The 26,430-nt window shown below is 36.0% G+C and overlaps 1 protein-coding gene and 1 pseudogene across 2 annotated transcripts in view; one reads left to right on the top strand and one right to left on the bottom strand.

Moving 5' to 3' along the window:
* The window catches only part of SMARCAD1 (SWI/SNF-related, matrix-associated actin-dependent regulator of chromatin, subfamily a, containing DEAD/H box 1), a 142,999-nt gene extending 116,606 nt beyond the window's left edge, over positions 1-26,393 (top strand). For both annotated transcript variants that reach the window (XM_006874700.1, XM_006874701.1), the window contains 13 exons: positions 2,240-2,339; positions 3,099-3,158; positions 3,261-3,336; positions 4,378-4,513; positions 6,145-6,282; positions 10,555-10,650; positions 10,761-10,878; positions 11,078-11,199; positions 12,995-13,183; positions 13,473-13,591; positions 16,085-16,267; positions 18,165-18,274; positions 25,055-26,393. In XM_006874700.1, the coding sequence (XP_006874762.1) occupies positions 2,240-2,339; positions 3,099-3,158; positions 3,261-3,336; positions 4,378-4,513; positions 6,145-6,282; positions 10,555-10,650; positions 10,761-10,878; positions 11,078-11,199; positions 12,995-13,183; positions 13,473-13,591; positions 16,085-16,267; positions 18,165-18,274; positions 25,055-25,116 (1,509 nt within the window). In that variant the 3' untranslated portion in view covers positions 25,117-26,393. The remainder of the gene's footprint in view (positions 1-2,239; positions 2,340-3,098; positions 3,159-3,260; positions 3,337-4,377; positions 4,514-6,144; positions 6,283-10,554; positions 10,651-10,760; positions 10,879-11,077; positions 11,200-12,994; positions 13,184-13,472; positions 13,592-16,084; positions 16,268-18,164; positions 18,275-25,054) is intronic.
* Positions 14,179-24,455, bottom strand: LOC102821771 (annotated as a pseudogene).
* Positions 26,394-26,430: the final 37 nt, after the last annotated feature.

Below are 26,430 nucleotides of genomic sequence, written 5' to 3'. Positions count from 1 at the left end.
AAGACTTCATTTTGCTTGGAACAACCATCAACACTGATGGAAGCAGCAGTTAAGAATCAAACAACATATTGCATTAGGCACATCAGCTGCACAAGACCTCTTTAAAGTGTCAGAAGCAAAGGTGTCATCTTGAGGACTAAGGTGCGCCTGACCCAAGTCATGGTATTTTCAATAACCTCATATGCACGTGAAAGTTGGACAATGAATATAGAAGACTATAGAAGAATTGATGTATTTGAGTTATGGTTTTTGAAGGAGTGAATCAAATGTACCATGGACTGCCCAAAAACAAAACAAATCTTATTGGGGGAAGTACAGCCAGAATCATCCTTAGAAACCAGGATGGCCAGACTTTGTTTTTACTCATTTGCTCTGTAAACCTTCACACAATTCACAATAAAAAGGTTTTGTTTGTTTTTTAAAAGAAGACCTCCTTAAAGTGTTAAAGAAGTCCTGGTGTGGTGCTGTGGGTTATTGCACTGGACTGCAAAGTCTATTTGAACCACAAAGTTGGCAGTTGAAACTCACCACCTGCTCCTTGGAAACCATATACAGGTCACTATGGGTCAGCATTTAATAACAATAAAAGTGTTAAAAAGCAAACATGTCACTGAAAACTAAGGTGCACCTGGCCCAAGCCATGGTATTTTCAGTTGCCTTATTCACACGTGTGATAGTTAGGTTCTGTGTGAACTCAATTGAGCCCATATTCCCATTTGTTTGGTAGTTGATAGTTAACTCTATGATGATTGGCTATGAGCAGTCAATCAATTGAAAGGATGTTTCTTTCAGGGTGTGGCCTGTTCCCAATATAATGGATAAGAGCCCCACTCTTCCCCACTGGGTCTGGACCAACACCTCCAGTTCTTTGAACCTGAGCCTATTGCCTGTGTTTGCCTGCTGGGTCCGCCCAGTGAGTGTGTCTGGAAAACCAGATGCCCGCCAGAGGGCTTGCATGCCTGTTACTGCCTTCTTGGCTCATGTGCTGAGTACTGCCGGTTCTGCAGTGTGCCTCCCAGGCCTTGGTTGTTGGTCACCCTGCTGCCCCCACGCTCCAGTTCCAAAGTTCTCCCGTGTGCCCCAACTTTGGATTCCTGCTTTCTGGGCCAGGCTGCTCATCTTAGTTCACCTCATCTGCACTTGGGACTCTGTTATGTGTACATTCATGAGCTATTTCCTAGATATGAACTTCTCTTTATCTATGGAGAGGTGGTCCTGGTGTGGTGCTGTGAGTTGATATGCTGGACTGCAAAGTCAGTTTGAACTGCAAGTTCGGCAGTTCAAGCTTACCAGCCACTACTCAGAAACCCTGTACAGAGTTGCTATGAATTGGAACTGATTTGACAGCACTTCACAACTATATATACACACACACACACATATACATACATATGTACGTACACACACAGAAAGAGAACGCGCACTGGTTTTGCTTCTCTAGAGAACCCAACCTAAAGCAGCATGTGAAAGTTGTATAATGAATAAGCAAAACCAAAGATGAATTGATGCCTTTGGTTTAATGTTGACAAAGAATATTAAATAAACCATGGACTATCAGCAGAACAAGCAAATCTCTCTTGGAAAAAGTATAGCCAAAGTGTTCCTTAAAAGGAGGGAGCATGTCAAGACTTTGTATCTTGTTCTTTGGACATGTTACCAGGTGAAATCAGTCTCTGGAGAAGGACTTCATGATTGGTGGGAAAGTTAGTGAAAAAGAGGTAGACCATCAGTGAGATGGGTTGATACAGTGACTGAAACAATAGTCTCAAACATAGCAAGGAGTGAGGATGGTGCAGGCACCAAGCAATATTTTGTTCTGTAGGACATAGGGTCAGAACTGGCTTAACAGTACCTTATAACAATAAATTATGGGGACATTTTCATTTAATAAAATACATCCAGTTTATATTAAATGTTTGTTATGTACAATAACCAAGATTATAGCTTTTATATCCTGTCTATATTACATAGAAAGGTGTCCGTATAAATGTGTGTCACATGTAAATTAGCAATTAAGAACCATCTGCTCACTAAGGTAAATTGTCATATATTCAAGATTATGATCTGTTTTTGAATCGATAAGAACCAAGAATAACGTCAGAATTCTCTTAATAGTTGTATTATGTGTAATACAATAATTAGTAAGATACAGAAAAACTTTTTTTTCCTTTGTACTTTACAATTTGTTTCTTGTTTTATTTTAAATTTCATATATTGTCTTTTAAACTTTTAATTTTAGGGTCTTGGCAAAACTATTCAAGCTATTGCATTCCTGGCATACCTCTATCAGGAGGGTAACAAAGGTCCTCATCTGATTGTTGTTCCAGCATCAACTATAGGTTTGTAATACTGGGGTATATTTCACTTGATAGTATTCTATATAAGCTTTAATACGTCTAAATGATTGTGGTGGTGGTGGTTGAGGGTTGTGTGCCCTGGAGTCAATTCCGACTCAGAGAGACCTTGTGTAGCGTTTCCAAGCATGTAAATCTTTACTGCTGCAGAAAACCCAGTCTTTCTCCTGAAATGTGTGTGGTGACTGTTATAAAGAAAATGAGTGCTTTTTATTTTTAATTGTTTATTGAATCAGAAAGTATGTAATTAATCCCTGGTCAAATTGCTGTTTCATTTATTCTTAATTGATTGAATTTGGAAGTTAGAGTAAGAGAATGTATGTAAAAATCTAAGAAAAAACTATTTAAATCAGAATGTTAAATGCCATCAAGTCGGTTCCTAGTCTTAACTGACTTTGTGTAGGATTTTCAAGAAGTGACTGATGAGTTTGAAGCACCGACCTTGTGGCTCAAACCAACCTTGTTTGTGGTCAGCACCATAGTCACCTGTAATTTTAAAGGTTGATCCTCTGTTCTTCATTTCGATTCACTCTCAAGACCTCAAAATCATTTTATTCATCCTAATAGATTCGATGGCACTTAACAACAACAACAACAATAGATTATGAATAGGATTTGGATAAAGATCATCCAAATGATTTTTATATCTTATAAAAGAGTAATTTCAAAATAGAACTTGTTCATTTTACTATACACACTTACTCTGTGGTAATATATGCAAGTAATACATCTTTTGTTTTGTAGATAACTGGTTAAGGGAAGTAAATTTATGGTGTCCCACTTTAAATGTGCTGTGCTACTATGGTAAGAATATGTCATACTGCTTTTAACTTGGAAAGGATTTTAGATTCCTAACATACAGTAAAGTACAGTAAATGCAATCGTGTCTGTATTTTCAAATTCTAGGTTCTCAAGAAGAACGTAAACAAATTCGATACAACATTCATAGTCGATATGAAGAGTATAATGTAATTGTGACCACGTAAGTATTGAGGGTTTTTTTGGTAGGTTTTTTTTTTTTTTTTTTTTTTATGGAAAGACAGCATGTAGGAAAGTTGATCATTTATTTTACTTGTAAAGCAAAAGGAATGGAATGAATTGTGTGGAGAACTCAGGCACATTTTAGTTTCCATCCTAGATGGGAAATTTTGCTAGTGTTTGGGGTCACTGGCGGTAAACATGAAAAGGATTTATCCACTTGATTGAAAGCATAGTCTTAAGAGATTATCTCAAGTAAACTTACAGTAAAATATAAGATATTCCACTTAAATGGCTTATAATATTTCTAGCTTATAAAGAATTATTAGACGTAAATAGAATAGCATTCTTCCAATTAGAAATTTGAGGTAAGACGAGAAGGCTGAGAAATGTAACTTTGAATAAATTAGCCATATATTTTTTGGTAAATATTTGACAGAGAATGTAGTGCTCTGATGTTATCCTTATTGTATAGGTTATTTTAAGCCCCGTATTATCTGTCAGTATTTGGTTATTACTCACTGCTGGTTTCTTCTGTCTGTACTCCTTAAAGAATTCACCCCAAATTCTTCTTTTTTAATAAAAACGTAGTCATTTTTAATGGACTTCATTTTCACATACAGTTTTTAACTGATATCAACTGGTTTTTTTGGATCTATTTTAATAGTTTGATCCTGTTGTATTATCTTTTATACATAAGCATTTTTTAGCATCATTGCCCTTTTTTTTCTTCCTTCTTACAATGTAACAATTCATGAAGCAAACTGTATGGTAGCAATTTAGTTATACTTCCATTTGGTGTTTTCCCAAGTACATCAAACTTAATTATATTATAACATTTAAATTTTATTTGAATTTCAAATTGAAGTTTTATTACTTTGTTACATGTGTATCAATAATTATTTTGAGTACCATCTGTGTACTACTACTGGCTATTAGATATGAATAAGCAAAAATAATTTTGGAAAAAAAAAATTCAATCTCATTAGGCTCCATACATGAAAGGTGTAATTTTTAGAGTTTTGGTTTTTTCTTTTGGTTATAGGTATAATTGTGCAATCAGCAGTTCTGATGACCGCAGTCTGTTTCGACGACTGAAACTTAATTATGCAATTTTTGATGAGGGCCATATGCTGAAGAATATGGGATCCATCCGCTATCAGCACCTTATGACGATTAATGTAAGAGAGTTTTAAACATTTTTCCAAATTATTCATTTTAGGTATGTAAGTTAGTGTATACATTATTCTTCACCAGTGAGTGCAAACTTTTTCTCTAAAGAGACAAATAATATTTCTTGCTTTGTAAACCATATCATCTCTATCACGGTTCTTTGCTTTGGTTTTGTTAATTTTTTATAACCCTTTTAAAATGTAAAATCCTTTCTTATCTCTTGAGCCATTGTACCAATGGCAGGGGCTGTGTCTGACCTCCTAAGGCTGATTCCTCTGAGGCAGAGGTCATATGTCTCCAACTCTCCAACCCTCTTTTTTCCTATTTTGACACCAGCCATTCTTCCCAAGGCACTTTGCTTTTCTGCTGGATTCAATGATCCGCAGCATTGGCCACACTGAAACACAGACAATACTCATGATTATAGGGTTTATTAGGAAAGTTAGCAGGGTACAATTCAGGATAAGAATCAACTCAGGATACAGTAGATCTGTGGTCAGAAGTGCCTTTTCTCAGCTGCACTGCAGGCATGCTCTCTGGTCTTTGGTCTCTCAGGCACATGGACCTTTGTCCTCTGCTCTGCTTTGCCCAGGTAAGTGTTACAAGTTTCTGTAGTGCTACTGATAAATGCCCAACGGGCACACAGTTATGCAATCAGGCTAGCCTTAGGCTAGATACAAGTCACTCAGCTTTACTTCTTTTTGAGCCAGGAAACCTACTCATTGATGTGGTCTCTGCTTCTGCCTTTGCCACCTCTGCTTGCAAAAATCTCATGGCTTTTCTTTTCTTGATGCCTTTCAGATCCTCTGTTAGTATTTCTGAGATGGCTCATTTAATACCCACTGGAATAGTAAAAACAACCAATCCCTGCATTAGAGTCCATTGCAACCTATTTGCACAATCCCACCCAATTATTTGGTGGGAATTACAAAGACCTTAGCTAAAGGAGACATAATTAAACAAATTCACTGTACCAAAGCCATAGTTTGCCAATCCCTGTTCTATTAAAAAAAGCTTTATAAAACATCAAATATAGCTTATCTTCTTCATTGCTTCTTAAAATTGATATGAGAACGTAAGTTAGCTATGTTAAAATGAAACCAGTAATTTTAAAAATCCTGTCTTAATGATATTGGTGGTGGTGTTTGTATGCCATCAAGCTAATTCTGACTAATAGCTATTCTGTATAGCATTTATGAGACTGTTAAGTCTTTACAAGAGCAGAAAAATCTCATTTTGTAGAGCTGCTGGTAGATTTGAACTGCTGACTTTGTGGTTAGCATCTCAACTTGTAATCTACTTGTTGTTATGTGCCGTGGAGTCGGTTCCATCTCATAGCGACCCTGTACAGGGTTTTTGAGGCTGTAAATCTTTACGGGAGCAGAAAGCCTCATCTTTCTCCCACAGAACAGTTGGTAGTTTCAAACTGCTGACCTTGTCATTCACAGCCCAATTCGTAACCACTACGCTACCAGAGCTGTGGCTGTAATCCATTAGCAGATATCAATTGTCTAAATTCTTACTAGTCTTTTATTGCTGAATGATAAATTATGTATTTTATTTGTAATGGAGAGGATTGACAAGGGAAATGACCCTTTTTTGAAAAAGAAAATAAAGCCAGATTTTGTTTTATTTGCAGGCAAATAACCGTTTGCTGCTCACAGGCACACCTGTACAGAATAACCTGTTAGAGCTCATGTCTCTGTTGAATTTTGTGATGCCACACATGTTTAGTAGTAGCACCAGTGAAATACGAAGGATGTTTTCTTCTAAGACAGTAAGTATAAATGCATATTTTATCTAAACTATAAAGTGCTTTACTTTATAGTTTACCTGGGCCATTGTTGTTTTCTTCTTGTTTTCATGGTGTATGTGTTCTGTAAAGTTTATCTAGCTGATATTTTATATTTGGATGAATTGGGAAGTTGGCCGAAGTGTAATGGGAGGTGGGAGATTGTGACGTCCGTAATCAATATCCAAAAGTTTTGGTTTTCAGTAGCTTATTGTTGTTTTTTTTTTTCTTTTCTTTTTTATCTCTTGGTGTCATTTACTTTTTTTTTTTTTTTTGATGTTTTTATTGTGAATTGAGTGAAAGTTTACAGGGCATATCATCAGTTTTACATTCAACAAATTATATACTTTGTTTCATTACAATGATTATATCCCTTCCAGGTAACATCAGTTAACAGTATTTCTATTCATTTTAGCTCTTCTTTTTTCAAAACACTCAGGCATATATAATAATTTACACCACCAAAGGGCACATTCTGCAAGTCTGCCTCTTGACCGCCAGCTCTCAGTCCCTCTCTTCCCATGAATCTAAAGTCCTCATCTGCTCCCTCTCTCCATGTCCCCATCTCTGCTTCCATCTCTGGTGTCACTGCTTCTCTGTATAAGGTCCCACATTCCACTTTCGCTCTTCTCCCTCATTGGTCTAGAGTCCTCTGTTTCAATATCTTGTTTATCAGAAGCATGATGATTTTAAATTGACAAAGCTTTCAGGTATCTTTTTTGTGGGAGCTGTTTGATTATTGTATCTTCTTTATTAAAATATGGCAGGTAAAGTAATGTGATTTTTAAATGAACAATCTAGAAAATAAGTAGAGTGAGTTAATGTTTGAAATAAACATCAATAAATTAAAAAGTAACAATTTTAAGAATCACAACAAATTCTATATATGAGAAGAATTTGGGTAATTTTTTCTGTTGCTCTAAAAGAAAAAAAAAAGTACAGAAGAGTCTTTAAGAACTCCCTAGATTTTCTAATACTGCAAATTAGGTTCTTGACTCAGTCTGAATCACTTATTTTTTACAAGAAATAATTTCATACTCTTTCATGGCAAATTCACTGCCTTTTAAACTTTTGTTAGTGTATTCCCTCTGCTTGATGTGCAGTTTTTGACATGGCATCTTAAAATAAAATTACATTTTCTAATTTTTTGAACCTACTAGTTTCTGACTAAGATGCTCCGGTAGCGTAGTAGTAACAGGTCGGAGTGCTAACCTCAAGATGAGGCTTTTTTCTCCATAAAGACTTACAGCCTCAGAAACCCTCTGCAGGGTCGCTCTGAGTTGGAATGGACTCCACGGCACATAACTACAATCACCACTTTCTGATTAGGAGCTATCCCCATTTTATAGATTACATTATTTGCTTCACTAGCATTAACATTCTTTTGGGACTGTGCTCCACAAAAACAAGATTTCTACAACACACACACATAGTTTTGTTTGTCTGGGTAATCAATTAGTGACTCATCAGTTAGTGACTCCTGAACAGCAACCTGTTGTTGTTTAAGTGTCATTGTGTTGTTTCCAACTCAGTAACCCTGTATATGGAGTTCTGGTAGCGTAGTGGTTACGAATCAGGCTGCAAACCTCACGGACAGCAGTTTGAAACTACCAGCTGTTCCGTGGGAGAAAGTTGAGGCCTTCTGCTCCCGGAAAGATTTTCAGCCTCAGAAACCCTGTACAGGGTCGTTATGAATCAGAACTGACTCCACAACACATAACAACAACAAACCCTGTATAGGGTTTCCAGGGAGTGGCTGTTGCGTTTGAACTGCTGAACTTGTACTTATCCTACAGTGCCACACCAGATTGCCAAGAACACCCAGGTATAGTTCAAATCCATGACTTTAACAGAGTACACAGTTACATGTCCTGAAACTACAAAGTACTTAACAGAGCTTCAAGGAAAATATATGATAAAAAAGTACAAACTGCAAAATACAAAATAGCTGAGACATCATAAAAATTACTTTTTTTCATCCAAGGACTTTCTCAGCAAAGTGAATAAGCAACCTACTATTGAGAGAAAATATTTAGGAACCATGTATCTTTAAGGAATCTAATACCCAAAATACAAGGTTAAGTCCAAATATATCTATATCTATCTATCTGTACACAGACACACACATACATACGGGAGTCCTGGTGTGGCACTGTGGGCTAATGTGTCAGACTGCAAAGTCATTTGAACTGTAAGGTCGGTGGTTCAAGCTCACTAGCAGCTCCTTGGAAATGCTATACAAGATCGCTATGGGTCGGAATTGACTCGACGGCAATTAACAACACCCACATATATATACACAGACAACCTTGGCACAACAAGGTTCTGCAGTTAGATTACATGTTGAATGGGTATGACAGGAAGAGTAGAATATATATAGATATATATATCCCATGAGTATTTATCTTTCCTGCAAACACAACTGTGAATGTGTTGGAGCATACAGGGGGCAAAATGATGAAAACTTAGATATTATCAAACGTGTTGAGGAAATGAGTAGCTGGACTTGGGGGCTCTGGACCATAGTATCAGGGGACTATGGTCAATTGGTGTAACAGTCCACATAGATAATGATGTATCCTACTTTGGTAAGTAGTGTCACCAAAATAGGATGCACAGCATTGATGTAGATATTAAAAGCTCCTGAGTGTCCATCTAAGATGCAGCTGTTGGTCTCTATGTGCAGAACAATGATGGGAACTGAAGATGCTTGGAATCAATTTGTCCAGTGGACTAATGGAACATGTGAACATCTGTGTTCACAACTCAGACCAGAGGATCTAGATATGGTGCCCAACTACCACTACCAAATGCTCTGAAAGGGATCACTTTAGAAGGTCCCTGATAGAGTAGCAGAATATATGGAATAAAACTCAAAATTATTTTTAAACAATTTAAAAAGAAGACAACTGGTCAAAAAGACTGAAGGAATCTAAGACTGTGGCACTTGATCACCCTGCAGGTTTGGAAAAGAGCTCACTCTTGTGACCCAACTTTCAGCCAAGCAATAGTTAGGTATATGTGGTTGTTGTTGTTGTTAAGTGCTGTTGAGTTGGTTTGTACTTAAAGCAACTGCATAGGGTTTCCAAGGAGCAACTGGTGATCTTGAACTGCTAACCTTGGAGTTGAAATCATCCTTGCAGTTAAGCTCATTAACCCACAGAGCCACACTTAGGGGTAATAATAACACTAGTAAGATATGCTCACTATGAATGAGGGAACAGTCAGTCATTTAAAATCGAAAGGGCAACTGGTACCTAAGGATGTGAAGGTAGGTAGAATGAAAATAGAAGCCTCAAGGGATAACTGTTGTTCCATGGAAGGGATTACTATTAGTGAGATAAAGTGTATTCTTTCTTGAATGTGAAACTAATAATCTTGTCTGTAAACCTTTATTTGCTTCACAATAAAAAATTGGGAACAATCAACATGTCCATTAACAGATGAATGGATAAACAAAGTGTAGTATGTAAATACACACACACATACATATATACATACATGCACATACATACATACACACACATTTTTTTTTTTTCAGAAAGTTTCTGAAAAAATGGACTTAAAATATAATGGGATTTTCCCATGAACTTTGTGAAGCCCTATATATATATATAAAGTGTAATGTTTGTTACTCAGCCATAAAATAAAAGTCCCTGTACATGTCACAACCTTGAAAACATAATGAATGATGAAATAATCTAGTGACAAAAGGACAAATACTGTAAGATCTCAGTTATATGAGATATATTAGTAGGTACCAGGAATGGAAGGGAGAGGGCAAGGATTTTGGCTTATGTGTCATTGAGTTTATGATGGGTTTAGTTGTGGTGGACTAACTCATGGTGTGGCACTGCAGGATCAACACGGGACTGCTGACCACAAGGACGGCAGTTCAAACCCACCAGCTGTTCCTCAGAAACACATTACAGGGTTGCTATGAACCGACTTGAAGGCACTTAACAGTAATAACTTGGAAAAGGGATAGTGATAATTGCAAAAAATGAAGACTGTCACCAAATTTTATATATAGAAATTGTTAAATTGGCAAGTGTTTTAGTGTGTATGTTTTTTGCAACAATTTAAAAGAGGGAAAATAAAGAATAGCCTTGGAATTCAATTTGAAATTCAATTTAGAATGAGAGAAGTTTCTGTGAAAAATGAAATTCTTGTGAGAGACATTTGCATGTTGTATAAAATACCATTTTATTAGCTTACATGAATAATTTTTAAAAAGCATGTTTTTCTTTTTCTTAGAAATCAGCAGATGAGCAAAGTATATATGAAAAGGAAAGAATAGCACATGCAAAACAAATTATAAAACCATTTATTCTCAGAAGAGTAAAAGAAGAGGTAATTTATCTGCATGATTTTGGTTTTGTGTTTATATATTTAAAAATTTTTTTTTTTAATTCTGCTTTCCTTTTTTTGAGAATAGTTGTCTAAAAGTGTTTTTGTTTCAGGTGCTCAAGCAGCTACCTCCCAAGAAAGACCAAATTGAATTGTGTGCAATGTCAGAGAAGCAAGAGCAACTCTATTTGGGTCTTTTCAACAGATTGAAAAAATCTATCAATAACATGGGTATAATTTGACTTTTATAATTTTATGTCAAAAAAACAAATCCTATACTGTTTGCTAGCTATATGATTGTGAGATTTGCTCATTTAAAAAATAATAATTGAAGTTTGGTTGATAGATTTTAAACTTTTTGTTTAAGTTGAAGTATACTTTAGAAAACAGTTTTCTTTGTATTTTGAAATGTGCACTCTTTGTATCACAGAAAAAAGCACAGAAATGTGCAATGTCATGATGCAATTACGAAAAATGGCTAATCATCCCTTATTACATCGTCAGTATTACACAGCAGAAAAGCTCAAGGAGATGTCTCAGCTCATGCTCAAGGTAAGGATTTTGTATTAATACTGAACTGTAGTAACACTGTTAGACAATTGGAAGGTAGAATCGTAAAATTCAAAATAAGGCAGCTAAGCCTAATGGACTTATTAATCCTTGAACCACATACTTAGAGGGGAAAAAAAATTAATGCAGTTTGGGAGAATATAGGCAAACAGATCCAAATCCAGCCTCACCTGGTTGTATAAATTAAGTTTTATTATAATACAGACACATCCATTTTTTTATATGTTGTCTGTAACTGGGTTTTCATATAATGAATGGCAGACTTGAACAATTTCAGCAATGACCATTTTGATAACAAAACCTCAAAATATTTATTGTCTGGCACTTATGCGGATGAAATTTGGCAACATCTGATCTAGACGTCTGTTGTTGTATGCTGTTGAGTTGGTTCTGACTCATAATAGCCCTGTATAGCTTTCTGAGGAGTGATTGGTGGGTTTGACCTGTCGACCTTGCAGTTGTCAATCCAGTGTTTATCCCACAACACCAGAACTCCAGACTTCTATAATGCACTTTATTTATCTTAGGATCAAAGGCATAAATGGAGTACTGGTGGTGCTCTGTAGAATAAACTAGACTGCAAGGTTGTTTTGAACTGAAAGGACAGCAGTTCAACCTCACCAGCCACTCCTCAGAAACATTATATAGGGTCACTATAACTCGGAACTGACGTTGACAGCACTTACAAGATATAAATAGGAGTCTCTGTGGTGCCGTGGGTTAGGTATTAGACTGCCAATCGAAAGTTCAACAGTTCAAACCCACCACCTATACCACAGGAAAAAAATGAGACCATCTGCTTCCAAAAAGATTTACATCCTTGGAAACCTGCTATTACTCAGAATCAACTTGACTGTAGTAGTAGTTTTTAAGACAAAAATGAAGTGCATTTTTGGTCAATTACTTAACAAGCAAAAGGCTGAATATTTATATATTTCCTCTTACTTCAACATTTATATACTTTTCCTACTTCACCTTGTCAGATATCTGTTAATTTTTTTTTTCTGATTTTTCTAGTCTAGTTAAATGCTTTCCTCATATTTATAACCCTGATTCTCAGTATTTAATCTTTCATATTTGAGAATTCCCCCCACTTCCCTAAATGCTATCATTATCATCCTCAATAAAGGTTTGCTCAGAAGGGTGACTCTTTTGTCTTTCAAGTAACTAACTGGTCTGATGGGTTGTCTTTGTGTATCCTGACCTTCCATATTTATATATTTTAAAAATAAATAAATAATTCTAAATTTTATATCCTGGGTAGTAAATGAGTCATCCCCTCCCCTCCGCCTTTTTTCTTTTTATATCTTTAATGTATACTACTCATAGTTAAGTGCTGATGAGGTACTTCCAATTCCTAGTGATCTTGTTTAGGGTTTCCAAGGAGCAGTTGGTGGGTTTGAACTGCCAGTCCATTGCTTATCTTATAGCACCATCAAGGCTCAAAAGACAGGGACTTTTTCCCCCCTCTCTGTTATAGCTGTATGGAGTCCTGGTGTGGCCCTGTGGGCTAATGTGTCAGACTGCAAACTGCAAAGTTGTTTGAACTGCAAGGTCAGTGGTTCAAGCTAACCAGCTGCTCCTTGGAAACCCTATAAAGGGTCGCTGTGGGTCAGAATTGACTCGAAGGCACTTAACAACAATTATAACTATGAAAACAGAATATTAGTTTCCTTGCTTGAATACGTTGCACTAAGATTTTGTGTTTTATTGATTTCATCATACTATGAATTTTCCTTTTGAAGTGGGTTTTTTGTTTGTGTCCTTTTTTTTTAAGGAACCTACACATTGTGAGGCTAACCCTGACCTGATCTTTGAAGATATGGAAGTTATGACAGACTTTGAACTACATGTACTTTGTAAACAATATCGACACATTAACAACTTTCAGTTAGACATGGATTTGATTTTAGATTCCGGAAAATTCCGAGTTTTAGGGTGCATCTTGTCTGAATTGAAGCAGAAGGTATTAAAGCACAATGATGGTATTCTCTTCATATTTTACCAGTTAAATTTCTTAATGAATTTAATTTAGAAGTAAAGGTAATTTATTCATGTATAAGCTGAAATGGACAATATATCTTAGGTATCATTACTGGATTTTCATTAAAGCAGTTGATAGTTGTGTGATAATTTGCTGCTAAGTTGTTACCATGATAGAGGCAAAAATTCTAATTGTTTAGACTGTTCAAGGCTTTTAGTAGTGGAATAATTTTACTTTTGTTTGTTTCTAATTCATGTGTATATTTTCACAGGGTGATAGAGTTGTATTATTTAGCCAATTCACCATGATGCTGGATATTTTAGAAGTTCTCTTAAAACATCATCAGCATAGGTATCTCAGATTAGATGGAAAGACTCAGATTTCTGAAAGGTTGGTATACTTCACTTTCATTTCAGAAATTCTTCCCTATCTTACTCCAAAATATTAATACATGTTAGAATTTTAAATATATAAATCAGTGTTATAATTTTAATGTTTTCAGACATATGTTTGGTTACTAATGCATTACTTTAAGATGCGGATAACTTCCTTTTTAATTTTTTTTTTTGTTTCAGTTGTAAGCATATTTTCCAACAGCTATTAGAATTATACTTTTTTTTTAGTTTTCCCCTTTATTTTAAACTATTCAAGTCTTAGGCACCTTATTTATTTATTTTTTTTCAGAGATGAAACAATTTTATTTCATAATTGTCTTTAAAACCATAAAGACACTGTGTTCTTATATAAAAACAAAGTATAGATACCCTATACTTTCTGGAAAACAATAAGAAAAACCTTTAGGAAAAAAAACCTCATTATATGGTTTCAGTTAGTTACTTGGAAAAAATACATCTGAAGTGATTCCTAAAACATGCCATTCTGTCAGTCTGCATTTAAAGTATAGATTATTGCCAATTCAGTTCCATGTTCCTACCTTCCTACATATTTGATAATACACATAGAGATTGGTCTGTCACTTAATGTTCCGTTGGTTCATCAGCCTTTTCTGCAGGTTCATCAGAAGGTTGAGCAGGCTGGGCTTTTCTCTGGTCTTTCTGCAGAATCTTCCAGGAAGGGAGAAATGTCATCATCATTGTAGATTTTAAACTCAAAATCTTTACCAACAATACCAATGGAAACATTCTTTGTAATTAGGTCCTGCTCAGCAGGAAATGTCTCTCTTAAGGCATGTAGACCATGTTTAATCATTCAAATTGCATTTCATAAACTCAGACATATGCTCTCCAAATAAGTACAAGCTGATTGAGAGTGAGCTCCAGTAGACATAGCCCTGCAGTCAAAATAATTTGCAGAGGGACACGTTTGCAAAATGTGAGGGCCCATGTCATCATAACCAGCAGCCCCACACCATACGGTTTCCTGCCATAACGTTGTGTTGGTAGCTGGGTCTTGCTTCCAATTAGAGATACAAGAGGAGACACAGGAAGAGGTCTGTCAAACACAAATCTTGAATCCAAGCATTCTTGGTGCATAAAATTATATAACAGTCTAGCATCCGCAATAAGCCCTGCAATTGAAATACCAATATAGTTGTCAACATGGAGGATTTTTTTTCTGATGAACTGTAAGCTCTGACTACCCTCTTCAATGCCACCAACACTACAAGGGTCTTCGATTTCAGACCAGCTGTGGTGGACTCTTGTTTAACAGCTTCCATTGCATATTCAATTTGATGAATCCTGCCCTGAGGGCTCCAATCAGTAACATTGTAGCTCAGGCTTCTCTTGGGCCTCCTGCAAAACTGTGGACCAAGTAGCCTTAGGCGCCTTGTCTTTAAACCAAGATTGCTTTAGAATCCGGATATACATATAATGCTTAAGGAAAAAAAAAATCTCAACGATGGTCTTAGAAAACAGGGACAGCAGACAGCTTTCTCTGGAGTGGTCAAATTGCATTGCAGCTTTGATTTGTTTTTTTAATCAGTTTTTAGTTGGTTTTGCATTAGAATAATGCTTGAAGAGAATATGCTGGTAATAAATCTATTTTCAAGGTTTTGGTTCATCAAGTACATTGTCTCCCAGTAGCAGCTGAAAAAGCTATGAGAAGGGTAAAATTCCATAGGTAGAATTTAGATAAGCCTGAAGTCATTAAACAATTATTTTAATCAAATAGTTTAATTGACTAACTTAAGAATAGGAAGATAGTACAGAAAAAAAGGTGGTGTAAAACTGTAGAAATGTATTTGCATCCTCAAGTTTCTTTTCCATATGATGTGATTGTTTTCCATTTTAATTGCATTGAATACTTTCACAATCAAAAAATATTGAAATCTTAATAACCTGTGTTCTATACTTCACTGCAAAGTGGCAGCATCAGTGGGCTCAAGAGTGGCAACAATAGTGAAGTTGGCCCAGTATCGGACAGTGTTGCATTCTGCTATGCATAAGGTCGCTATGAGTCAGTACTGACTCGTATTACCACACTAACAACAGGAAAAACAAAAATCTTAGTGTAAACGGACCTCAAACACGTGTTGTTCCAAGGGTCAAACTGTTAGAGGGACAGAAGCCTGTTAAGGGAAAGAGGATTGTAACAGTAAGACTAGTTTTATTTTGATCCATCCATTAATCTGAAAACTTGAAATACTGATAAATGTAGAATTAACACTGTTGCAATTGCACACATTTAGTGGCTAAAGCTTACAAGAACCATCTTTATTATTGCAACAGTGTTAATTCTACACTAATCAGTATTTCAAGTTTTCAGATTAATTATACTAATACTCTAACCAGCTATAGACAGCCCTTCCAAAAAATAATTTGGTTGCTGGTGTTTAAATTTTTTCTTTTCAGAAAAATCATTTTTTTATATCTTGAATATGTAAGTTTAAGTGAGATTTAATGTAATATATTCATCTTACAGGATTCATCTAATTGATGAGTTTAATACCGATATGGATATCTTTGTGTTTCTGCTGTCAACAAAAGCCGGTGGACTAGGGATAAATTTGACTTCAGCAAATGTTGTGATACTTCACGATATTGATTGTAACCCTTACAATGACAAGCAAGCAGAAGATCGATGCCATAGAGTAGGCCAGACTAAGTGAGTATTTTCAGTTGAAATTTTTTTTAGAACCAAATACCAGTTATTTTGCATAGAATGTGGTCTGTTTATAACCTGCCTATGATGTTATTTTTTCAGCAAAACACATGACTGATGTATTATATACTACTAATGTTGAACATGAGCTCCAATATGTAATCCATTGATTTTCTAGTCATTTAATAACATCCTACCTCTTCTCCCAAATAGTTCTAAAACATACTCCAAATGAAGTAATCCTTTGAGAAAGATTAGTAATTGAAAAGACTTGTTTGTTAGTTTATTTAAAGCCCACACAGACTTGACAATGCACATACTATTACTGTTGGAGTTTCCTTTAGGAAGCAGATTATTTAAGTTGTAAATTTTTTCTTGAAAGGGTTAATTTTGGTATTGCTGACAATAAAGAAGTAAAAATAACTACAGTTTAACTATATTTTCATATGTAAGCAGGCCACATTTTTATGGAATATTTTAATGTATTTCCAAAAAAAAAACTATCTATGGACCAAGTATTCATCAGTAAGCACTGGACTGCAAGGTCAGTTTGAACTGTGGATCAGTGGTTAAAAACCACCAGCTGCTATGTGGAAACCCTATACAGGGTTGCTATGAGTCGGAACTGACTCAAAGGCACTTAACACATTGTAAAACTAAAACCTCTCATGTAATATTTGTATTTTACTGTACTCTCTTACTTATTGTACAGAATGATTTCTTTCAACTTAATAAGCAAAGCATTAAAAAACAAACAAACATGGACTTTGTATTAGAACAGTGAGCTTTTTGTTGTAATATAGTTCTAGGGGTGACACTGTTGGATAAGCCCTGGACTGCAAACCCTAAGGTTGGCACTTCAAACACACCATTCGCTCCTCAGAAACCATATACAGAGTCACTCTGAGTCAAAACCAACTCGATGGCACTTCAACAGCAACAACCACAGTATTTTTAACGTAAACCTTTTTTCAAAAAATTGTTTTACTTTTTGTTGTTGAAAATATACACAGAACGTTCCCTAATTCAGCAGCTTCTACATGTACATTTAATGACATTGATTGCATTCTTCAGGTTGTACAACCAGTCTCACCTTTTCCAAATTATTTCTTACCTATTATCATAAACTCACTGCTCTATTATAATTGTTTAATTTGTTGTTGTCAGTTTGATCCCAGACAGATAGTACTTAAAACACCAGAGCACTCAAGGCATACATGCTTTCCTAGTTCATAGCTAACTTGTTTGGTTTAAAGAAGACTTCAAGGACGTTTTTAGTTTAAGATTTAATGTTTAAAAATGTCTCTGTGCAGTAGTTTTGGGGGTTCATCCAGCCTCCATGGCTCTAGAAATGCTAGATTCCATTAGAATTGGGGATTTTTTTTCTATGTTTCTCCTATAGAATATTTAATCAAAATTTTCACTAATGGTAGTCAGGCACTATCCAGTACTGTGCTCATGGCAAAGGAGACAGTTGTTCATGGCGGCAGTTAGGCACACATTTTATTTCATTATACTATTCTTGACTGTCCTTTCTCTGGAGTCCTGGTGTGGTGCTGTGAGTTAATGGGTCAAACTGCAAAGTTGTTTGAACTGCAAGGTCGGTGGTCCAACTACTCCTTGGAAACCCTATACTAGGTTGCTATGGGCTGGAATCGACTCAACAACACTTAACAACAAGATCTTTTTCTACTTTTGGATACATAAAAGTACTTAAAAAGACATTCCTGTACTCAGAAAATGTCGATCTCAAATAGTATTAAAAGAAAGAATTTAATTTTTAGGACCTATATATCATGCAATTTTGAAATCATTTTTATTCAACTATAAAATGATTTATATTGTTTTCATGTATCTAAATACCCTAATTTAAGTAAACGATGAACTTTTTCCCCCTTAGGGAAGTGCTGGTTATAAAATTAATAAGCCAAAGGACGATCGAAGAATCCATGCTGAAGATTAACCAACAGAAATTGAAGCTAGAACAAGATATGACCACAGTAGATGAAGGTAAGCTGTTTGGGAGCAGAATTTTCAATAAATACTTATGGAGTAATATATGAAAAAAGGAGCTCTGGTAGCGTAGTAATTAACAAGTCGGAATGTTAACCTCAAGGTCAGCTAGTTCGAAACTACCAGAAGTTTAGAGGAAGAAAGATGAGGCTTTCTGCTTCTGTAAAGATTTACAGTCTGAGAAACCCTATAGAGGGTTGCTATGAGTCGAAACCGACTCCATGGCACACCATCGCCACCATATGAAAAGGCATCAGATTAACAGTAGCAAGGGGGCAATAAAGTTGACTTAATCCTTAACTTGCTTACAGTTATGCAATAACTTGGAATAAGAGACAAAATCATTTCAAAAGTACAACAAAAACTAACGTCCATTTTGCCAGAATATTTTAAAAAATCCTCTCCATATCTCTTGCCTTGTTTCAGACATCAGAACATTCCAGAAATAAAATTAAGTTTGGATCCACAAGTTTGTGATTTGTACTAACTACATAAATAAATTATATTAAACTTAAAGCTTGAATTGCAAGTTAGCAGTTATTTATGTATTATTATGTATGTATATTTGAAATTTTACTTAGTTCAAAACTCAAAGCATATAAGGTTTAACAAAAGCCGTTCCCACCCCATCATCTCAGTACCTTATAAAGGTAAACTGGTAATTATCATTTTTGTTAAGTATATGACCAGTTGTTATATGTATATTGAAGTAAATTAGCATAGGTATTCTGCCCCCTTTTTACACAAGTCAGCATGTACTCTTCTGTACCATGGTTTGTTTACTGCTAAATATAGTTGAAAACAAAATATTTTGTTTTTGTAACATAGGAAGGTATTTCTGATATGAGGGGCTTCAAAAGTTCATGGACAAATGGAATTCCAAGAGAATGGCATTTTCCATGAACTTTTTGAAGCCCCCTTGTATTGATAAACGTTCATTTCAACTTCATGGACATCTATGTAATATTTACCATGTCCTAGTATCTTGTAGGAAGGAGCTCTGGTAGTGTAGTGGTTACGAATCCGGCTGCAAACCTTAAGGTCAGCGGTTCGAAACTACCAGCCGCTCCGCGGGAGAAAGATGAGGCTTTCTACTCCCGTAAGGATTTACACCCTCGGAAACCCTGTACAGGGTCGCTATGGGTCGGAACCGACTCGAAGGCACTTAACAACAACAACAACAACAACAACAGTATCTTGTAGGAGTCCTGATGTGGCGCTGTGGGTTAATGTGTCTGACTGCAAAGCCATTTGAACTGCAAGTTGGGCTGTTCAAGCCTCACCAGTCGCTCCTCGGAAACCCTATACAGGGTTGCTATGGGTTGGAACCAACGTGACGGCACTTAACAACAAGTATCTTGTAGAGCCCTGGTATGACACTGTAGAATAAGCACTGGACTGGTAACTACTGCAGTTCAAACCCACCAGCCACTATCAGAAACCCCGTGCAAGTTTGCTGAATCAGAACCCACAACGGTATTTTGCAGGTACTCTGTAATGCACATTGTTTTTGTTAAGTGCTTTTGAGTTAGTTTTGACTTACAGCCACCCTTTATAGGGTTTCCAATGAGCCTCTGGTGGGTTTGAATTGCTGACCTTGTGGTTACCAATCCGGTGTTTATCCTACAGTTCCACACCAGGACTCCCTAAGTATATGTTGTTGCTGTTAAGTTCTGTCAAGTCAGTTCCTACTAATAGTGATCCTGTATAGGGTTCCCAAAGAACCCTGTACCTTATGGTTATCAATCCAGTGCTTAATCCTACAGCACCACACCAGGATTCTCTAAATATATGTTGTTGTTGTTGTTAATGCTGTCGAGTTGGTTCAAACTCATAGTGACCCTGTATAGGGTTTCCAAGGAGCAGCTGTTAAGTTTGAACCACCAACCTTGTGGTTCAAACCGACCTGGTGGTCCAGTGCTTTATCCGACAGCTTCATACCAGATCAGTAAGGCTTAAAGTGTCCTTCAGAAGAGCTAGAGGATGTATCATCCAAATCAAATAAATACTTATTCTTCTTGTTTAGCATGTGTTTCAAGATGCTGCCGGCATGAGCTTAGGGGAGGAAGACATGAGGGAAAGTAATTGAGTTAGACCTTTACGAGTGAGTAGGATGGTGAATGTAATTTAAACAATTAATAGAAATTATTAAGACTCGTTACAAGTGGCAATTTGCCAAAGTCATATTACCTAGCAAAAGCTACAGTACTAATGCATAAGCTAGGTTACTCTTAGGCAACTTTTTTCCTTGTAATTTTGTTAGTGCAGCTTTTAGAATTTAATAGAGCAATTAAATATCTCGGTAAAGTTCCCATCCAAATATATAGATAACATTTTCAACAGTTTTTAACAATATGTATCTAAATATTTTTAACAGTAAGTCTCTAAATAGAAACATTAGTTCATTAATCAGAAACTCAGCTGTTTTCCCACCTGTTTAAACTATGTCTTTTCTCATAAGCATTTATTCATTTCCCCAGTGAGATATTTTCCTATCTCTTACAAGGTTAGAATGGTGGGGACAAGTGTCATAAGCCAATTGACCAAATTCTCAGAACTGAGGGGAAGTGGTGGTGAGGATTTAGGAAGGAAAGAACACTCTTCTCATTCTTTTATTTTCAATATAGCTTCACTGTTCTCTACTATTCCCAAGTCCAGAGTTTCTCTAATTCAAGTTATCCAAACCATAAACTTTAATTTTGTACATCTAGGGTAAGCAGCTGGCTTCAGGGGCCAACGTTAGGCATCCTATACCTTTTACCTGTTTTTAGTTCCACATTAATTTCCCCATCTTTCAGAAACACCAGTACATACATTTATGAGCTCTGGAGGATAATGTTTCAGGGGTATAAAGAAGCTTTTTTTTTTGTTTTTATCCATCTGTAGGCATTTAAGTTTTCTGCTTTCTCTAATTTGATAAAAGTTAGTTGCCATTCTTCCATCTGCTTTTTCATCTTCCAGAATTTGTTGACATCTATCTTTCTGCCCTTGTCTTTTCTATTTCACATGTAACTCCCTTCCCCCACCCACTTTTTCCTCCATGGTATTTTAATGGTACTTCAAATGGGAGTAAACATATTATGTATTTTCATCAGTCATTTAAGATCATAACTCATGTAAATTGTTATATCAAATCTAATAGCTTACATTTTACCTCAAGTATCTGAAGAAAAACAATTTATTCCAGCTAGGCTTTTTAAAATTGTTGTTAGGTGCTGTCGTGTTGATTTCAACTTGTAGCAAACCTATGTCAGACTAGAACCACCCCATAGGCTTTCCTAGGCTATAATACATATGTATATATATTTAACTTTGTATTGTAAATTGGGTAAAGGTTTACTCAGTTTTCCTTTGAACAGTACATACACATTTTGTTTCATGTCATTGATTGCAGTTCCCACACTGTAGCATCATTTATCCCACTTCTTCCTGGTGCTAGCAGGAGGTATTTCCAGTCCTCCTCAGTTTGTAACCCTTCTGAACTTTGTCCATGGGTGAATGCTGCCCTTTTGATCTCAGTTGGTTGATTTTTTTTTTAAGGCGTGCATACCTCTTTCATGTTACTGTTTCCCTTCTAGGCCTGTGTACTATTTTGCTGGAAAGTGGGCTCTGAGTGAGTTTGCTAAGCTGTAGCCCTGTATAAAAGCAGATCATGTCTTTCTCCAGCAGAGCCCCAGTGAATAGGTTTTTGAACCCTGCCAACCTTTTGGTTACCAACCGAGTATACCTAACTGTTGGACACACACCCTGCCCCACCCCCACTGCTTCTTTAAAATTGTTGTTGTAGATAAGTGTTTCTGATTTCTCCCCCAGTTACCACTCTTTTTCTTCTCTAGGAGATTTTCCTCTTTTGTCTTATTAAAAGTGACTTTAATATCATGTTTCCCAGTGTTTTCTTTCAAAAGAATAAAGGTAGACTGAGGCAAAAAAAAAAAAAAGGAGCGTTCACATGTGTGCATGCACACTCATTACAAATGTGTCTTCTGTCTGTAGAACAAAAGGAACTCGCTCTGAGAGATGGACATACTCTCATCCATCGGTTCAATGTCAGATTTATTCAATGAAATCAGATGCACAACTAAGACAAAATTATATTAGTTAAATAATTTTGGTTGAACTGATGAGAGTATGTCCATCTCTCACAGTGAGTGAGATACATTTGTAACGAGTGTGTATGTAGACACAATGTGAATGTTCCCTTTTCTTTCAAACAATGAAAAGTTTTAAAGATCATGATTGTTCTCATTTATAGTTTTCAGATTTTTATGTTTCTACATCTAGCCTTAGTGGTTCTCACAGTACATAGTATCTGGATGAGCAACATCAGCATTGCCAGGAAATTTGACAAAAATGTAAATTCTCAAGCCCTCCACCTCCCCCCATCACGTAGATTCCAACTCACAGCAACCCTGTAGAACAATAGAAGTGCTCCATAGGGTTTCTGAAATTGTAAATCTTTACAGAAACAAATGGCCTCATCTTTCTTCTTCTCAGATTGGTGAATTCAAACCACTAGCTGGCCTTTTGGTTAGCTCAGCCCCAGACCTCTCAGTCAAAGAGTCTATAGGGATGAGTTTAACAATCTGGTTTAACAAGCCTCTCAGGTGATTCTGATGTATGATAAAAATAGAGAAGCACTGCCTCAAGTAAAGATTTTGTGTTTTAGTTTTTTTTGCTTTTCCCCTTGAGTCTCTCCATAAAATGGTTAATTGCATTAATAATAATTTTCTACCTTCTTAAACTTCATGAATTATTATTATAAAGTTTATGGAGGAAGGGAGAGGTGTTAGTAAATTTGATGAGAGTTTCTGTGTATATATGTGTTTTCTACAAAAAGGAAGAAAGTAGATAAAAGTACTTTTGTAAGTAATAACTGGGAAGGTGTATGTATGTATGAGAGAGAACAAGATAAGTGATTATTGTTGTTAAGTGCCGTGGAGTTGGTTCTGACTCATAACAACCCTGTACAGGGTTTCCAAGATTGTAAATCTTTACGGGAGCAGAAAGCCTCATTTTCCTCATGCAGAACAGCTGGTAGTTTCAAACTGCTGACTTTGTGGTTCACAGCCCGATTCGTAACCATTACACTACCAGAGCTCCTTAGAGAAGTGACTAGTTTTCCTGAATTCTAACTACTTCTGGTTTATAAAATTAATCGTAGCAAGTATTTATTGATTGTCAGCTGCCAATATCCGTAAGCAGTAAATTGATTAATCAGTTCATCTAACATTGTTCTGAGTGATATTTAGTTGAATTGACTAGATTCTACCCATCTCACAGGAAGTATTCACATTTTAGAAAACCTGAGTAATTCCTCCTAGAATATGGATACTAAAGTCCTGTTTTATTGAAAGATGGGACAAACAAACACTGACTGAACAAAAATAATTTTCAGTAGGTAATTTAATCTTAATTCAGATTGTTGTTCTTGAGCGTTGCTGAGTTGGTTCTGACTCATAACAACCCTGTATGGGGTCTCCTAAACTAAATCTTTGTAGGCGCTGAAGCCTCATTTCTCCCACAGAGTGGCTGATAGGCTTGAGCCACTGACTTGTGGGTCACAGTCCCGTGCTTATCCTACAGAGCTACCACTCTCAACTTGTATTCTATACACTCAAAATTTTGTTCATCTCTGTGGGGTAGATTTAGGTCAATGATTATATCTTTGAATCAACTTTAAGGCTATTAGAATAAATTACTCCATTTGGTTGGGAATTGGGGGCTTTGTTGTTTTTGTTTTCCTACTCAGTTTGTTACATTGTCGTGTTGTTTAAGTGTCAAGTAAGTTCCAACTAACAGTGATCTTGTATAGGGTTTCCGAGGAGCAGCTGATGAGTTTGAACCGATGACCTTGTGGTTCAAACTGGCTTTGCAGTTCAAACTGACTTTGTGGTCCAGTACTTATCCCACAGCACCACACCAGGACTCCAGTTTGTTCAGTAATTATAATGTACACATGTTTTACATGAATGTCATGTTGTTATTGTTAAGTGCCAGTGAGTTCGGGACTCGTCATGACCCTGTGTAGGGTTTCCGAGGAATGACTGGTGAACTTGAATCGCCGACCTTGCCATTCTAATCGATTTTGTAATCCAGCACATTAACTCACAGCACAACACCAGGACTCCTTAGACAAATGTTGTTGTTGTTAAGTGCTGTCAAATTGGTTCCGACCCATAGTGACCCTGTATAAGGTTTCCGAGGAGCAGCTGGTGAGCTTGAATTGCCGACCTTGCAGTGCAAATGGCTTCGCAGTCTGACGCATTAACCCACAGTGCCATACCAGGACTCCTAGATAAACATAGATATATGATAAACACAGATATATGTATATAGATAGATTGGACTGTATCTATTTCATACAGTACACAGTTTTATCACTTGTCACATTTGCTGCTTAAGAGCAATTATGTAACAGACTCTTACTTATTTAGCCAATTTGAAGAGTAATAAACGCTCTGTGCTGTATGAATTAGATCCAGTCAAGACTGTATCTATCTGCATATATCTATGTTTATTTTATATAAAACGTGTATGTTATCTATAGGATATAAAGCTATGAAACATGCTATACAGTATGAATAAGACAATAAAGGCATTAGCCCTGATGTATGTAGGAGTTTTGGAAAGTTTTTAACAGGGAATGGTACTGAAGCAACCTGGGCCATGAGAGGTATATAGGAATTCTCCAAAGATAAAGAACGTGAGAGAGGAGAAATGTATTTCACTAAACAGAATTATTTTATTTAACTTTTAATGCTGTTTTCTGCCCCACAGGTGATGAAGGGAGTATGCCAGCAGATATAGCCACATTATTAAAAACTTCAATGGGCCTGTAAAATTGTGAATTCCTAATAGATGAGGAAATATCAACTTGGTGCACTCAAGGACATTTACATTATGATGACCATGGGGTTTATGAACATTTATAAATTTTTATAATTTCCATAATGCATTTCTCATAGTATGGACAACTTTTTTGCCACTAACTGAATTCTTCAGATGCTCACTCATGAAATTAAAAAACAAAAAAGCCACAAATATTGTAGTCCTTAAGATGTTGAATAATCATTTTACAAAGCAGTTTTCTGAATGGGGATTAGTTGGTGATTGTTTGTAACAAATATGCTAATGCTTTAGAAATGTCAGTATTTTTGTAATTATTTCTACCTCCAAATATATATATATTGTCTTTCACTGGATAATGTGTGTAGATTTTTACATGTGCCTTATTTGATGATGCTTATGTCTTGTTTTTGCTTGTCTCATTTGAAGTTTTTTTTTTGATTATGTTAGTTTAAGTATTGCGGCTGTATAGGTTTTATAGTTTTAGTTTTTTGCTATTTGAAGCAGATGTTCACCACTGTCAACAAGAACTCAACCTGAATTTAAAGGTGGCAACCATATACTAACATCCCCCAGGTCCTCTCAAGTACTTCTGTTGAACCAAATTTGTTTGGCTAGGCACTAAGTTGTTTTCCAGTGAATAGTAACTGAAGATGCCCTTATCTTGCTCCATGGATTGATTCCTTCTGTTCATTTTCCAGCTGCATTTACTGTGCATATTAGTCTGCCTATTCTATTCTTGTGCATGTTTCCATTGATTTCCCTCTCCTGGCTTTTGCTTCTCTTAAAACTGTTGCCCAGTCACTTCTGCTCCTGTTCTCTCTAATTAATAGGTTCTTCCTGCCACATCTCCTTGCATCAGTAAAATGTTGGTAACATCTTTCTAGCTTGGCAGAAGAGATTAAAGCAATTTCATTTCAAAGCAGTCTGATGTGACTTCATGTTAAGGTAGCATTAGGTACTGCATGGAAATAGGTCATTAACTTTAAATCCTTATCAAAATATAATTTACCAGTTTCCAGAATTTCCAGTACAGGACCTCCTGAAGAGAGAGCCATTGTTCACTTCCAATTCAGTGTGGGTGACAAAATGAAATTTAGACGTAAAGTTGTCTATTTGATATTTTAACTCCTTAAGTCTTTTTTTACATTTTTGCCTGTCAGTCTATATTGCTGTTTTTATTATACATCAGTTTCTTTGTATAACTTGTGAGTTTCATGTTCTGTTTTTATTATGTAAATATCATTATAAATAAACTTATTTATAAATCGAAGATTTGTTCATTATTGGAGAGCATACTTTTTGAG

This window comes from Chrysochloris asiatica, unplaced genomic scaffold, assembly GCF_000296735.1.
Source record: "Chrysochloris asiatica unplaced genomic scaffold, ChrAsi1.0 scaffold00294, whole genome shotgun sequence".
Classification (NCBI taxonomy): Eukaryota; Metazoa; Chordata; class Mammalia; order Afrosoricida; family Chrysochloridae; genus Chrysochloris; species Chrysochloris asiatica.
Note: the sequence above shows the minus strand (reverse complement) of the source record. Positions and strands in the feature narration are given on the sequence as shown.